Source organism: Schistocerca serialis, chromosome 8 (assembly GCF_023864345.2).
Source record: "Schistocerca serialis cubense isolate TAMUIC-IGC-003099 chromosome 8, iqSchSeri2.2, whole genome shotgun sequence".
Classification (NCBI taxonomy): Eukaryota; Metazoa; Arthropoda; class Insecta; order Orthoptera; family Acrididae; genus Schistocerca; species Schistocerca serialis.
The window spans coordinates 365,167,797-365,184,118 of record NC_064645.1 but is presented as its reverse complement, the minus strand read 5'-3'; the positions used below and the strand labels follow the sequence as shown (position 1 = coordinate 365,184,118).

General features: G+C 39.4%; 1 protein-coding gene across 1 annotated transcript in view; it reads left to right on the top strand.

Moving 5' to 3' along the window:
• Positions 1 to 1,208: 1,208 nt before the first annotated feature.
• The window catches only part of LOC126417019 (odorant receptor Or1-like), a 144,138-nt gene continuing 129,024 nt past the window's right edge, over positions 1,209 to 16,322 (top strand). The window contains exon 1 of the mRNA XM_050084908.1: positions 1,209 to 1,666. Within this exon, the coding sequence (XP_049940865.1) occupies positions 1,209 to 1,666 (458 nt within the window). The remainder of the gene's footprint in view (positions 1,667 to 16,322) is intronic.

Here is a 16,322-nt window from a genome sequence, read left to right as displayed (position 1 = left end):
GCTTCGGTAGCTCAGTTGGTAGAGCACTTGCCCGCGAAAGGCAAAGGTCCCGAGTTCGAGTCTCGGTCGGGCACACAGTTTTAATCTGCCAGGAAGTTTCATATTAGCGCACACTCCGCTGCAGAGTGAAAATCTCATTCTGGAAACATCCCCCAGGCTGTGGCTAAGCCATGTCTCCGCAATATCCTTTCTTTCAGGAGTGCTAGTTCTGCATGTTTCGCAGGAGAGCTTCTGTAAAGTTTGGAAGGTAGGAGACGAGGTACTGGCAGAAGTAAAGCTGTGAGTACCGGACGTGAGTCGTGCTTCGGTAGCTCAGTTGGTAGAGCACTTGCCCGCGAAAGGCAAAGGTCCCGAGTTCGAGTCTCGGTCAGGCACACAGTTTTAATCTGCCAGGAAGTTTCATATCAGCGCACACTCCGCTGCAGAGTGAAAATCTCATTCTGTGTTACCGAGTCCCGTAAGAGTTCAGGCAATGCGTGTGCATCCAGCACAGAAGAAGAAGGTCAATGGTGGTTAGCCTTAACTGTATGAAGATGGTATCTGTTCTTTTGGACATTCTAAGAGAGCTGCATGGTCACCGATGGTATCTATTCTTTCGGACATGTCCGCAAGAACAGATACCATCTTCATATAATGAAGGCTAACCGGTCATTGACGTTATTCTTCTGTGCTGGATGCACAAGCATTGCCCGAACTCTTGCGGAACTTGGTAAGATTGTTTGCTGTGAGTAATGAGTGTAGTGGGCAGGGGCACTATGAATGTAGTGTGTGGACATTAAGTTGGGAATGTGGGTCTCACAGGGAGAGTGCGAGGGGTAAAACCCTGCAGTCACACTATCCTCCGTGCCCTCGGTGGCTCAGGTGGGTAGAGTATCTGCCGTGTTAGCAGGAGATCCCAGGATTGAGTCCCAGGCAGTCCACACATTTTCAACTGTCCCCGTTGATGTATATCAACGCCTGTCGACAGCTTAGGGTCATGATTTAATTGTCACATTTCACTTCAGACATTGGTCGAGTCCACGCCACGTCATGTTGTGGCACTTCCTTGTGCTCGCGGGGGCCCCTACACAATGTTACGCAGGTGTACCAGTTTTTTTTGTTTTTTTTTTTGGCTATTCAGAGTATGTAACTGGTGGTGTGTATTGTGGACCACTCGCCAGCTGAGAGGGCGGTGTGGTGTGCAGGTGATCACGGCGGTGCCGATCGCGATGTGGGCCATGGAGCCGCTGTTGTCTGGCGGCCAGAACACACCGCTGCCCGCGTGGCTGCCGCTGGACATCCACGCGACGCCTGCCTATGAGCTGCTGTGCACCTTCCAGGCAGTCGCCGTCACCCTGTCCGTGGAGGCCAGCGTCTGCCTGGACATGTTCTTCATCGTCCTCATGATCGCCGTGGCCGCCGAGCTGCACATACTCAACGACAACCTCGAGGCGGTGCGACTGCACCCCATCGATACATTCCCTCTGAAGGCCGCTGACAACTCTGCAACGCGTTGGAATGGAAAAGCATCTCCTCTTGTGGAGAAGGGAATACCGAGCACCCAGCAGTATGAATACCACCGAGAGAATCACAAAAGCACGAGTGCACTTGACGCTACAGCCAATGCTCACGAACTGATGTACCGCTCACTGGTGAAGAACATACAACACCACCAGCTTATTTTGAAGTAAGTAAAACGATTGTACACCAACACTCACTTGTCAATGGCCTACTTTCGACAGAAGATTTATTTTTTGTTGGAGCTAGGTTTACGGCTATTAGCCCACTTTCTAGAACGTGTTCATTGTAATTAAAGTGCACGGAGTTCCAGTGTGTGCTTTAATTATCGTACAACAGTAGAATTTGATAGATATGCTAATGCGTTAATGTGGAACTCATTTATGCTGGAAAAAAATAGTTCCAATTTTGGCCACCATGTACAAATCTGGCGCTGTGAATGCGAGAAAGACGTTTAGCAATGTTTCCATATATAGTGACTTAGGAACAGGACGTGGGCAAAAAGGCCAAACAAGTGAAAAAAGCGTAACATTGATTTTATTATTAACAGCAGCTTACACAATTTGTTCAATATGAGCACCGGAGACGTCGACCTGATGCACCACCCATAAAAAGACGTCATCATTAGCACCCAGCAGTTCTAATGGAATCTGAGCAACTCGTTCCTGTATAGTGGCCTTCAGAACAGGCAGAGACTGAACATGTCCCCTGTAAACGTGTTCTTTTAGATATCCCCAGAGGCGAAAGTCACATGGATTCAGATCAGGGACTAACACGATCATGGAAGGTGAAACGTCCCCTTAGAAAAATTTTAAATGATTGTGCTTAAAATGACACACAATATTTTTTAGCGCAATGCAATATGACTTTCAACTATCCCTACAAAAGAATGGCCCTGAGTAACATTAACCTATACCTTTCACAAGTCACTTACCTCACAAAAATCTTCGTTACTCGAACTACTGCAATACAGCGAGCGCCACTACTGCCACCGTAATAGTGTTCAAAAGTCATAATATATTTAGCAGTTCACGGCATCCAGTAATACAAATTTACTGTCTCTGATGGACACACGTCCAGATCATCCGTTCTCAAAACTCCGCCATTTCTCTCCCCACATCCACCACTGCTGGCGGCTCACCTCCAACAATTACAATAGCATATACTCCAACAATCCAAACCAACCACAGCCTTCACACAGCACAGTCAGTGATTTTCATATGGAGCGCTACGTGGCGTTACCAATATAAAAACCTAAACAGCCTACTTACATAGCCCCCATGCTCCCCACAAAAAATTTTACAAATTGTTTTGGGCAGTGGCCAATACAGATTTGAAAAAAATTTTCATAGTTACAATAACAAAGAAATCAAATGCACACACTTATTGATACACTGTTGGTCAAAAGCAAAGATTTTCTCACAGTCCATAAAGACATTCCTGATCATTCATCACACGATTAATTACAATTTTATGCACAACGCCTGGGCAGTAAAAGAAAATGCACACAGAAGTAGTGGATTTCCATGCAGTCTTGAAGAACTAGTGTTGTCCTTCCAAAGGAAAGACAGTGCTGACTCCTGACATATAGACAGGTAATGGGCCACAGCAGAGTCAGTCGAAGTTTTGAAGACAGTCCTGATCATTCATCACACGATTAATTACAATTTTATGCACAACGCCTGGGCAGTAAAAGAAAATGCACACAGAAGTAGTGGATTTCCATGCAGTCTTGAAGAACTAGTGTTGTCCTTCCAAAGGAAAGACAGTACTGACTCCTGACATGCAGACAGGTAATGGGCCACAGCAGAGTCAGTCGAAGTTTTGAAGAATATTGGTAGGTAGGTCATCACAGAGCAGACCCACTGTAGTCCTGGTAGAGATTACGGTATTGGTGGGCCACCAGAGGTGCAGACCCACTGCAGTCCTTGTAGAAATAATGGTATTGGTGGGCCATCAAAGATGCAGACCCACTGTAGTTCTTGTAGAGACGGCCAGCAGCCATGTGTTGTGACTGTGCAGGTGCACAATCAGCATCGAAGAGTCTTGCGGAGAATATAGCAAGTCCATAAACCACCACTTGTGCACTCACAAAGTTTTTGGAATTGTCCTTAGAACCAGCAATGCTGTTATCAGTCCCTTGCTGAATTATTAACACACGTCCAAACACTAACAGTCCTCTTTTTTCCACATATTGTGCATATACTATGACCAACAGAAATATGTGCAGTGAAATGAATGCTTACAAGTTACTTAATTTGATGAACTGGCGTCAATTACAATTTTATAACATGAGAATACAATACCAAAGGTACAAAATACATCATTAAAGAACATAACAATACAGATAACATTTGTAGTAGCACAGGCTTTACAAAAGAATAGAAATAAACAGATACATCAGTGTTACAGGAATTATGACATAAGTAAATAAATAAAATAATGAGAATAGTTTCTAACCATTAATTTCACACATGAGCATTAAAACAGAACAGACTAAATAATGTCTAAACATCTTTACAAAGTAAATAACATAGTATTAGAAAAATTCTGCAACATAACTCTCATCAGCTAAACACATAAAGAAAGGAAAAACACAAACACACAAGGGCACACAAACACATAGTGGAGTAACAGAAAAGGAAAAGACAGGGTTTATTTGACTGCAGTATTTTCCAAACAAAACTTTCTTTACTTCTTGGAGATCTCCTTCATTCATCATTATTTCCAAAAAGTCCTACCAATACCTGCTTTCTGTATTCTATTCATATCACCGTCCAAATCTTTATTCTTCATTGTACAGTACCCTTTTTTTTACAAACTTTTTTCGTATAACTTCTCAATGCATTTCTTCCAATTCATTGAAACTCATTCTCTTGTATAGTCTACCCCCCTCTTAAGCTAACTTAAATCTAATGAGCTCAGATATATATACTAAGGGATGAGGCAATGCAGCAGCACACAACAAATTAACACAAACAGCAATGACAAAAAATGCAAATTGGCAAAGCTAGCAGCAGTAAATCTAAATTAACAAAGCAATTGCAATATTACAACTAATATAAGGCACTGTGCAGCAAACAAGAAAAATAAATCAGTAGTAATACAAAGTGAAATTCAGTAGCACTATGCCTGGCAAACAGCAGCAGCAAATACTATAACTTATATCTAAACATGACAGAGCTCAAGCAGAAAAAATAGTACACTAAAGACAACAATACAGATAAGGGAAATGTCTGTTCACATCTTAATGTCTATGTGTTTAAATGGTGCACCACAACTTATTCTACAAAAGAAATTACCAAGTACTTGAAAACAAAATTATGTATGCAGTTACTGTTATTAGTCCCTTCTTATTGTTCTTTCCTTTCCAAGTGCTCCTTTTTCGAAAAATTTGGATCATAAAATTATTATTTAATAGATCTGTTGACAGCAAGTTTTCACATTAGCAAATGCATTTAATTTTATTTTATAAAACCAATGCTGCAACACAGCTGGAACCAGATATCAAATTAAATAAGCAACTATCTAAAGCGAAGCATAAAAATATCATTCAATAGTCATGTAGCATTTCATAAGTTAATAGAAATTCTCTCAACTCTCATAGAAAGACACTTGTCATAATCGGGTGTGCAAATGTAAGAATATTTCCCATCAGTTCATAAACATTTCAGTAAATAGCGCAAAGTACGATATGTTTCCAAGTAATGAGCGTGTCGTATTTGCGATGCTTTCTACAAAGGAATGTCAACAGCGAGGATAATGGTCTCTATTTCTCCACCTAATGGCTTTATCTCCAGGCAGGTGGCACAGCTGGGCGCCCACGATGCATTACGTGAAGGTCACTTAACTTTCTTACCGAAATATTTATGACAGCAGTGACAGTCTCATGTAAAAAAGTTTCACAGGTCGAAAAGTTACAGTAGAAATCTGTAGAAACGAAATCTCATGAATAGCAGTGTTCTGATACATTCACACATGGACAAACAACTCATAACTCTTAAAGTACGATTCTTGGTTCCAACATCCTTTTTCACAAACCAGAGTCTCTAACTTCTATTCATTATTCATATACATATAAACACGTAATCACATTCCTCATATACGGTAGCATCATCTTATTGATCATAAACATACCTCAAGAGCATAATACACATCGTCATCGTAATAATAACATCATAACAGATCAATCACATCTCAAAATCATCGCAGCTTCTTTCATAATTTCAAGACCTTCAATAAAGTCATCTACCTCAAATGTACTTCAAAAATCATGATTCCTTACCAAATACGACATTCAAAGCTCTCATAGCATCACAATGGTTCCGAAAAAATATGAACAGTTCACAAAGTACAGACAAAATACAATTTCATAAGTGTGAAGTTATCCAGCTGTGTAATTACATAAACATCTGTCACTAATGTAGTAAAAAAATGTTTGTTTCTCAATTAAATAGTCAGATAGCTGTGTAATTCTGTGTTAGAGAAATATGGTACCGATGTGTAAAGTTGTATAAGCAAATACCATATTAGCTAGGGCTCCTTGTGCTTGCCAAACACATGGTACACAAAGTAGGCGTGTATCCCCCTGAGGATTAATGTAATTATACTGTCAGGTGTTACAGATTACAGCAATGGAATGAAATGTATCACGGAAAACCTTTGTATCTTTGTGATTCAAAAATCTTTAAAAATAAAATTAATCACTCAAATACGAGTCCTTTAGCGCTTAACTGTGCGTCTTGTTGTAAGATAATCTCTGTCGTTACTTAACGGTATGAATGTGCCAAGTGTCATAATTATCGTCGTCCATAATCAAAGTTCTGTAGAAGTCAATGTACTTACCTCGTAATAAACAAAAGTGAAATGCTATGCGTATAGATATCTTAGTTATTACGCTTATTGCCGTCATGGAGTAATTACTGTACTGTAACGTGTTGTTGATGGAAAAGTCTGTCTCATTATAGCTATACCACAAAGTTACTACTAAAACATGTTTTCCTTTCCAGAAGAATTCAGAAAAACTGTGCAGAGATAAAACAGATACACCGCAAAAGCAAAGATGTAAATTGTGTCACACATTAGTAGCATCGTGATATATTGTGTAGCTGTCAAATAAACTAACCACTGTGTCATCTGGTATCTCTCAGAAAGTACTTTAAATCCAGAATGTATTTTCAAGTAAACCAAAATGCTGCATTAAAATCTCATTAGCAGTACTGGTATATGTGAGCCTTATAGTCGTTACATAATCGTGCAACTAACAAGCAAGAATGTACACACACAATAACACTGTGTCATCTGTTCACTATAACAATGCACTCGTAAATACTGTCTAAATATGTTCCCTAGGTTCTAGACTGGATAGTTAACTTCAAAACATTGTTGCATGTTTACAGTTTCTCAGTGTGACAAATTGTACTGGTAGCGTGAATTGAAAAATTGTATGGCAAAGACTAAGTTAAAAAGCAGATTATCTTTCAATAAATGGATTTACATGTGAAATGTGGTGCAATCCTTTACTCTTCCTAGTACGCAGAATTTCAACTTCAACGCAATTATCATGTGGTATACGTCGGATTCTGTAAGGTCCATTGTAAATCAGAAAGAATTTGTTACTCAAGTGTTGCTTCTTATGTGACAATGAATAAGCTTTAATGAGAACTTTCTGACCAATATATAATTTCTTTGCATTTGCTTTGCCGTATAGTTTTCTCCTTTTGTCTGCTGCAGATTTTATATTTTTAATAGCCAAATCAATTATGTCTTTGTGTCGAAGTTTACATGTATTCGGGAAAGGTACAAGCTCTCTGAATCTGTTGGGTGGTTCTTCATTCTTCAGTACAAGAATTGGTGGTAAAGCAGTGGAGTCATGAGGCATTTCATTCAGCACGTTTTGAAATAAGTGTAAATATCTGTCCCAATGCTGATGCTTTCTGTGACAATAAAGTCTGCAAAGCTTATTGATTTCTTTCATAATCTGTTCAAATGGGTTACAATGTGGTGAGTACAATGAAATAAAAACAGGTTTGATTTTATGGTTCCGAAGCATGCGTGACCAAACAGCAGATCTGAATTGCGGTCCGTTATTTGAAATGACTTTACTAACGTGTCCAACTTCACATAAGAAATTTTTAACAAAGGCGTTGGATACAGACTGTCCAGTGACTTTACGTAACGGAGTGAAAGAAACAAATATTGAAGTAAGTTCAACAGCGACTAGAACGTACGAAAATCCATTCGATGTTCTGACAAGGGGTTCCAAGAGATCAACAGCAGCAAATTCTTTTAATTTAGAAGGAATGATAGGAAACAACGGAGCACGATGGGAGATAGTAGTTGGTTTCGCCTTTTGACAAAGTTTACATATAGACAAAACTCTTCGAATTCTCTTTTCCATATTGTTAAAATAACAAGTCGTTCGAAGAATATGATAACATTTTCGTGGACCAAAATGTGCGTAGCTGAAATGAATGTACCAAATGAGCTTATTAACAAAATCGTCTGGAATGCAAAGTACCTATAGATTGTCATCAACAGTGCAGCGTTTTAAAATTATGTTGTTTCTAACCAGATAATAATACCGAGTGTGTGTCTTTTCATGCCATTTACTTTTTATGTCTTTCCAAATCGGTTCTTTATCTTGTCCATGAGCAATGTCCTTTAAGGATGAGGTGATGAAGTTTTCAAAGGCGACTTTCTGAATGTAAAGAATACTGAAATTTTTCTCGAGGTTGCCTTCTGTGTTACTTTTCTCAAGTCCAGCCGGTGCGCGTGACAGTGCGTCCGCAACAATGTTCTCCTCGCCGGGAATGTAGACTATTGTGAAGTGGAATTCTTGCAGAAACAATGCCCAACGTTTTAACCTGTCATGATTTAATTTTGAAGACATAAGAAAGGAGCCTTTTCAGTAGTTGCAAGGGCAACAGTCTGGATGATTGACTGATCTTGCCTTGTAACAATAACCAAAATGGCCTTACTGTGCTGGTACTGCGAACGGCTGAAAGCAAGGGGAAACTACGGCTGTAATTTTTCCCGAGGGCATGCGGCTTTACTGTATGATTAAATGATGATGGCGTCCTCTTGGGTAAAATATTCCGGAGGTAAAATAGTCCCCCATTCGGATCTCCGGGCGGGGACTACTCAAGAGGATGTCGTTATCAGGAGAAAGAAAACTGGCGTTCTACGGATTGGAGCGTGGAATGTCAGGTCCCTTAATCGGGCAGGTAGGTTAGAAAATTTGAAAAGGGAAATGGATAGGTTAAAGTTAGATATAGTGGGAATTATCGAACAATCAGTTTAATAAGCCACAGCTGCAAAATACTAACACGAATTCTTTACAGACGAATGGAAAAACTAGTAGAAGCCGACCTCGGGGAAGATCAGTTTGGATTTCGTAGAAATACTGGAACACGTGAGGCAATACTGACCTTACGACTTATCTTAGAAGAAAGATTAAGGAAAGGCAAACCTACGTTTCTAGCATTTGTAGACTTAGAGAAAGCTTTTGACAATGTTGACTGGAATACTCCCTTTCAGATTCTGAAGGTGGCAGGGGTAAAATACAGGGAGCGAAAGGCTATTTACAATTTGTACAGAAACCAGATGGCAGTTATAAGAGTCGAGGGACATGAAAGGGAAGCAGTGGTTGGGAAGGGAGTAAGACAGGGTTGTAGCCTCTCCCCGATGTTGTTCAATCTGTATATTGAGCAAGCAGTAAAGGAAACAAAAGAAAAATTCGGAGTAGGTATTAAAATCCATGGAGAAGAAATAAAAACTTTGAGGTTCGCCGATGACATTGTAATTCTGTCAGAGACAGCAAAGGACTTGGAAGAGCAGTTGAGCGGAATGGATGGTGTCTTGAAGGGAGGATATAAGATGAACATCAACAAAAGCAAAACGAGGATAATGGAATGTAGTCAAATTAAGTCGGGTGATTCTGAGGAAATTAAATTAGGAAATGAGACACTTAAAGTAGTAAAGGAGTTTTGCTATTTGGGGAGCAAAATAACTGATGATGGTCGAAGTAGAGAGGATATAAAATGTAGACTGGCAATGGCAAGGAAAGCGTTTCTGAAGAAGAGAAATTTGTTAACATCGAGTATTGATTTAAGTGTCAGGAAGTCATTTCTGAAAGTATTTGTATGGAGTGCAGCCATGTATGGAAGTGAAACATGGACGGTAAATAGTTTGGACAAGAAGAGAATAGAAGCTTTCGAAATGTGGTGCTACAGAAGAATGCTGAAGATTAGATGGGTAGATCACATAACCAATGAGGAGGTACTGAATATGATTGGGGAGAAGAGGAGTTTGTGGCACAACTTGACCAGAAGAAGGGATCGGTTGGTAGGACATGTTCTGAGGCATCAAGGGATCACCAATTTAGTATTGGAGGGCAGCGTGGAGGGTAAAAATCGTAGAGGGAGACCAAGAGATGAATACACTAAGCAGATTCAGAAGGATGTAGGTTGCAGTAGGTACTGGGAGATGAAGAAGCTTGCACAGGATAGAGTAGCATGGAGAGCTGCATCAAACCAGTCTCAGGACTGAAGACCACAACAACAAACAACAAGAAATTGTAATGCACGATGATCACTGTATACTTTCACGTGCTTAGCAGAAAGAAAGAAACGGAATTTGTTAAATGCCCAAACGATAGCCAAAGCTTCTAATTCAGTAACGGAATAATTTTTTTCAGATGTTGTTAGCACTCAGCTAGCAAAAGCAATGTTTTCTGAACAGCAGTGTCATTTTCTATGGCTTGTTGAAATAAATGGGCACCAAGACCGACTATAGAAGAATCCGTGCTAAGGCAGAAATTTTGTGGCAGATCTGGATGAGCTAGTATTGGCGCATTAAGTAGTGATTCTTTCGAAGAATTGAATTCCAACTGTGCTTGTTCATTCCAGTTCCAAATAGTATTTTTTCCAGTGAGAGAACAAAGTTTTGGTTTAACTAGAATTTGCATATTCAGAAAACGACGGTAAAAATTTACGAGACCTAGAAAACTGCGGACTTGTTTTTTTGTGGATGGACCTGGAATGGCTCTGATTGCTTCTAACTTTTCAGGATCTGACTGAATGCCTTCAGAAGAAATAATATGTCCCAAAAACCTCACCTTTGACCTACCGAATTCAGACTTTCCAAGTTAACTGTAATTCCATATTCTGCAAAAATACGTAACAAACTGGTGAGGATGCGATTATGTTGTTCCCATGAGGCTTCTGCTATTAGAATATAATCCACATATAAGGTGATGTGACGTTTTAAGAAATCAGGTAATATGGAATTTAGCCCACGAATGAATGCTGCCGAAGAAATGTTCAAACCAAAAGGAAGTTTCCGAAATTGATAACAAACTCCGAAACAAAGAAAAGCTGTGTCATTTTCTACATTCTGGATGAAGATCGATCTGATAAAAGCTGGATCTGAGATCAATAGAAGACAACACTTTTACACCACTAAAATTTTGAAGAAGTTCTTCCATCATTTGTGGCCTGTCTGTTTCAGGAATGATGATAGTATTGATTTGTCTCGACTCTAAGACAAGCCTGATCGATCCATTTTTCTTCTCAACAACATGTAATGGATTGTTGTATGAGCTTATTGCAGGCTCAATAATGCCCTCGTCAAGCATAGATTGTATTTCTGTTCTAACACGGTACCTATAATGTGCTGGAATTACATATGGTCTAACACAAAATTTAGTATGCTCACGAACACGACATTGGTATTGAAATCACTTGATTATTCGTGTTTTGTGAGTAAAAACTGTGGAATGTGCTTGTAAAATCTCAGAAAGGTCCTGCCTATCAGTGTCATTACAGTTCTCAATTGTTTGAATTTTATTCTGAATTAACTCATTAGTATCAAATATGGCGTCGATATCATCCCTGTCATTACTTGCAGAGTGATTGTTAGTGTCTAGTTCCGTCGAAAATTCCGAACTGTTGTCTAACAGAAGGTAAAGCCGATTAATTTTCTCGTCATGGTTTGAGAGCCAATCTTCAAATTTCAAAGCTATTGGCTTACCTTCTTTCTCTAAACTTACTTCAGCATCGTGAAAGTTTAAGATTGCTTTGTATTCATTCAAAAAGTCTACTCCCAATATAATATCCGTCGACAATAATGGAACAATAAGAAAGTTCACAGAGAAGCTGTGGCTTTGACAAAAGAATTCTAAGTTGGTTTGTTGGTGTACATCTACACTTTTTCCAATGATTGCACCTTGTAATTTAATCTTATGTAACGGAAGTGTGGGGCAATCGTTCGATATGTTGCATTTGCTAAAGGCTGTTTCACTAATTACTGAAATGGGACTGCCAGAGTCAAGTACTACCATAAATTTTACGTCATTTACTGTAATGTGAATCACAGGATATGCAATGTTATTATGTTTTACGTAGTGTTCATGGAGTAAGAAGTCCCTAATGTCTTCCATTTTTACGTAATTATTAGTCACGGCAGCTACATCGTCAGCTTCATAAGTATGTTTTGTGGCTGCCTGCGGTGTGAGTCATTGCCTATTGTCTCTTTGTTGGCGCGCGTCGTTATTGGGATTTGGAGATCTAACTTCTACAAATTCACCTTGTCGAGAGGGCCCTGCCCTGTTTGAAGCCCGCCAGTTTTGATGAAATTCAGGTCTGTCGTTTTGTCGGTAGTTTACATAGTTTCTTTTTTGTCGGTCATGTGGTGGAGAATTTCTCCCATAATCATAACTGCGCGGTGGACCGTTGCGTCTGACGTTATTCCGTCTCCCTTGATAATAATTATTTTGGTTTCCATATTGTCTGTTACTCTGATTGTCTCTGTGATAGTCATTCCCGCCGAGAGGTGATCTTCCCCCGTAATTATTACTACTCTGCCAACGGTTGCCATACGGGTGGTGTCTGTTTTGGTCTTACGCTGTAAGAATAGCCTTGTCGTGTCCAGTTATTATTTCTTTCATCACGGAATTGTGACGGATGTGACCTGTAATTGTTGTGTTCCTGTTTTCGCGTCCCGCGATTGTCAGTGTCAATTTCCAATTCTTGTAACAGTCCCTGAAAAGCTTCAATGTCGTCTTTGCAACGTCCTGCCAAAATAATATGTCGTAAATGTTCAGGCAATTTGATTAAGCAAATGCGGATGAGTTCTGAGGGGCTGTATGGGTTTGACAGATACTGATTCTTGTGCAACATGTCATCAAAATATTTCACAAGACTGGAAAATTCAGATTGTTCGAAATGTTTCATCATTATGATGCTATGTTTTACTCGGTCTTGTGTAGCTTGAGACCAACATGCTGAGAGGAAGGTATGATAAAATTCTCCTTCACTGCAACAATCGTGAATGACCGATCGCATTCTTACAGCTGGTTCATTCTCTAAATAGCCACACATAAATTCTAATCTGTGCTCTAATAACCAGTTGTGAGGAAAACAATGAGAGAATTGATGAAGCCATGCTTGTGGATGAATGTTGTTGCCGGAATTCTTAAATGTTTTGAATTTAGGTGTAGTAATAAACAGCTTATAGTCAAAATCATCATGTCGGCGAGTCGCATGTCGGTCACTGTTACGTCGTTTCGGCGGTTCCATCTCAAAATTCGGTGTACCTAGCCAATTTCTTTCACAATTTCCGAAGCGCCCTGTGTTATTTTTTTGTGGCTGTTACGTATTTCTATGTCCCTCTTCCTGGAATGGAGCGTGAGTGTCTTCTGAAATACGTAATTCTTGTATTACCTATGTCAACTGATCTTGTACTTCCCGGATTTCTCTTTGGTGTTGCGTATTAATCTGACTCTGATTTTGTTTGAATTTCCTAATTTGTTCATACTCTTCTGTATCATTAAAGACTACTGGTCTTGTGTCATTCAGATTATCATCTACCTTCGTAGATAAATTATTTAGCTGATCCGAAAGTTCGACTACTTTATCTGATAATGAACTAATTTCCTCCATGTGTCTTTCTGAACCAATTTTCAGAGTATCTACTGTGTCCTTTAAGTTTTCCTGCGTTTTTGCAAGTAGCGTAACCGAATTCATAGATGCAACTGAGTCAATTTTACCCGCAAGGTCTCGTGATTTACATGAACAATAGTTTGCAGTTCTTTTATGGCTGCTTCGTGATTCTGTAATGCATTTTCATGCTGCGAAGAAATAGGTTGAAAATGCTCACAAATCTGTGTTTTACTTCATTACAGACTTTTTGACATTTCGATTCGATGTTATGTCACTCGGTAGTTAAATCTTCACGTGTTTGTTCCAGCGTGGTGTCTAACTTTTGAAGATTTTGTTCCATTGTGTCTAACTTTCGAAGATTTTGTTCCATTGTGTCTAAATTCTGAAGCTTTTGCTGTGTTTGTCTCTGATTTTGTTCCATCGTGTCCAACTTTTGAAGATTTTGCTCCACTGCATCTAACTTTTGAAGCTTTTGTCCGATTTGTTGTATTAATTGTAATAACAATGCACTGGTGTCTGAAACATGTTCCTCAGTGCTATTCGGCAGTGAATTTGCACCGGCAACATTCACATTTTGACAAGCAGAAAATGTGTCTTGACTTATTTGAGAAAACGGTGAGGACCCAAAACCTGAATCTACAGTATTTGCGAAATTGTGTCCTATCTTTTTGGATCCCTGAGGTGAGCTGTTGCCGACCGATCGATCGATAATGCTTCCCTGTTCACTAATTGTTTCACTGTCTACACCATTATTTGCACCCCGCTCCATTCCCCTATGCACAGTTACCAAATTACTAGTTTGAACATTAGTTAATTCATTACACGGTGACGCTAACACACTGCTTTCGTCTTCACTGTCATTTCTCAGTTTACTTTGGAGCCTAATATTACGTTTTTCACACGCCATTATTGTCACAATATTTCACTCGATAACACAAAAAAGCACAATTTGAAGAGCAAAATAAGAAAACACATTAACATAGCATTGAAAATAATATCTCGTTAATTGCAAGCGCAGCTGCGAAATACTGGGTGCAAATCTACATGCATGCCACAACTGTTTTACTGTACAACAATGAAAAACTACAACTACTAAGGAAATTCTCTCTATAATTATGCACTAGCAATAAACAATAGCTACACTAATTACAGAAACTACAAGAAAAAATCAGAAGATTCCGGTGGGGTATCCTAGGCTAAGGGTCGACATTTGAAACATCCCCTTAGAAAAATTATAAATGACTATGCTTAAAATGACACACAATATTTTTTTAGCACAATGCAATCTGACTTTCAATAATCCCTACAAAAGAATGGCCCTGACTGACATTAACCTATACCTTTCACAAATCACTTACCTCACAAAAATCTTCGTTACTCGAACTAGTGCAATACAGCGAGCGCCACTACTGCCAGCTTAATAGTGTTCAAAAGTCATAATATATATTGCAGTTCATGGCATCCAGTCTTACAAATTTACTGTCTCTGATGGACACACGTCCAGATCACCCGTTCTCAAAACTCCGCCATTTCTCTCCCCACATCCACCACTTCTGGCGGCTCACCTCCAACTGCGCAACGCTACGCGCTGTTAACAGGCTTCACAAAGCACAGTCAGTGATTTTTATATAGAGCGCTACGTGGCGTTACCAACATAAAAACCTAAACAGCCTACTTGCAAAGGTTGAGCAGATATTTCACTGTAGGGCTGTTCATAGAATATCGATATTCTTCCCGAAACGTATCGATATATATTGGCGATAAGTTTTAACCGTTGTATCGATATCAAATTGGGAATATTGAATGCTGATATTTTAATTTCATATTATATTTCTTCCGCAATTTTCGATAAATATTCGAAATAATTCTTTTGAAACAGTAGTAGAACGTAATTTTACTTTCACTGTGTAAAGGAGACTTATGGTTTTTTGAGCTTTCATCACATCCTTTCTCTTTCACTGTGTGGAGCAAGTATATGTGGCACAAAAGAAGATTCCTATTGCACTGGGGGGGGGAAATGGTATAACAAGATTTCCGATATGAACAAATAGCACACCAGTTGCGTTAAAAAACAATGTTTTACTCAACTACTGCACTATTTCTTCACATCGGCATTCTTCGAAACCAGTAGCTGAAACTGATCAACAAATATCTAAATGACAAGACTGGTCTTTGCGGTGGGCGTGGACGTTTGAGGGGCAATGCTGACTGAATCGGCGCTCGGCGCTACCAACAGAAAACTGCAACGTTTAACTTCACCACGCAATTTTGACACTACAGCTGCAAGGCTGCTGCCGTTTGCAGAAATGAATAAACAGGGAAGTCGACATGAAGTGTTCCAGACAAATCTGATGTTTGACGAAACCGAACGACGGACCCATCGGACACTTTTTATTGTGCCACTTTCATGCAGTTACCATTGTCAGCAAGATGGTTATCACCAAACGTGAATGTGCATCGTTTTCCTTTCAATTCTTGCTTTGAGGGTGATAACGAAGCTGCTAGCTTGTTGAAGTACAGAATATTCAATAATAAATAAGTACTTAAATATACAGCTCTAAAACTGGCAGTATATTTACAATGTGAGCCGATTTTCTTTTTTTGGGCTGGTACGTCGATATCTTTTTCCGTCGGTATATTTATAATTTCATGGTATGTCGAGGACAGATTATGATTTTTTTAAGTATCGATATATTGCACTCCCGGTATTTTTAACAATACAATAACAATACCAACTGCCCTATTTCATTGGACGAGTGACATGACATCTTGCACGAAAACAGTGGTTTCCATACAGTTGCTCTGTTCTAAAGCAGGAATCACATGATGTACAAGGAGATCTCGATAACGTGCAGACGTTACAGTAACCTGATAGGCCCTCTG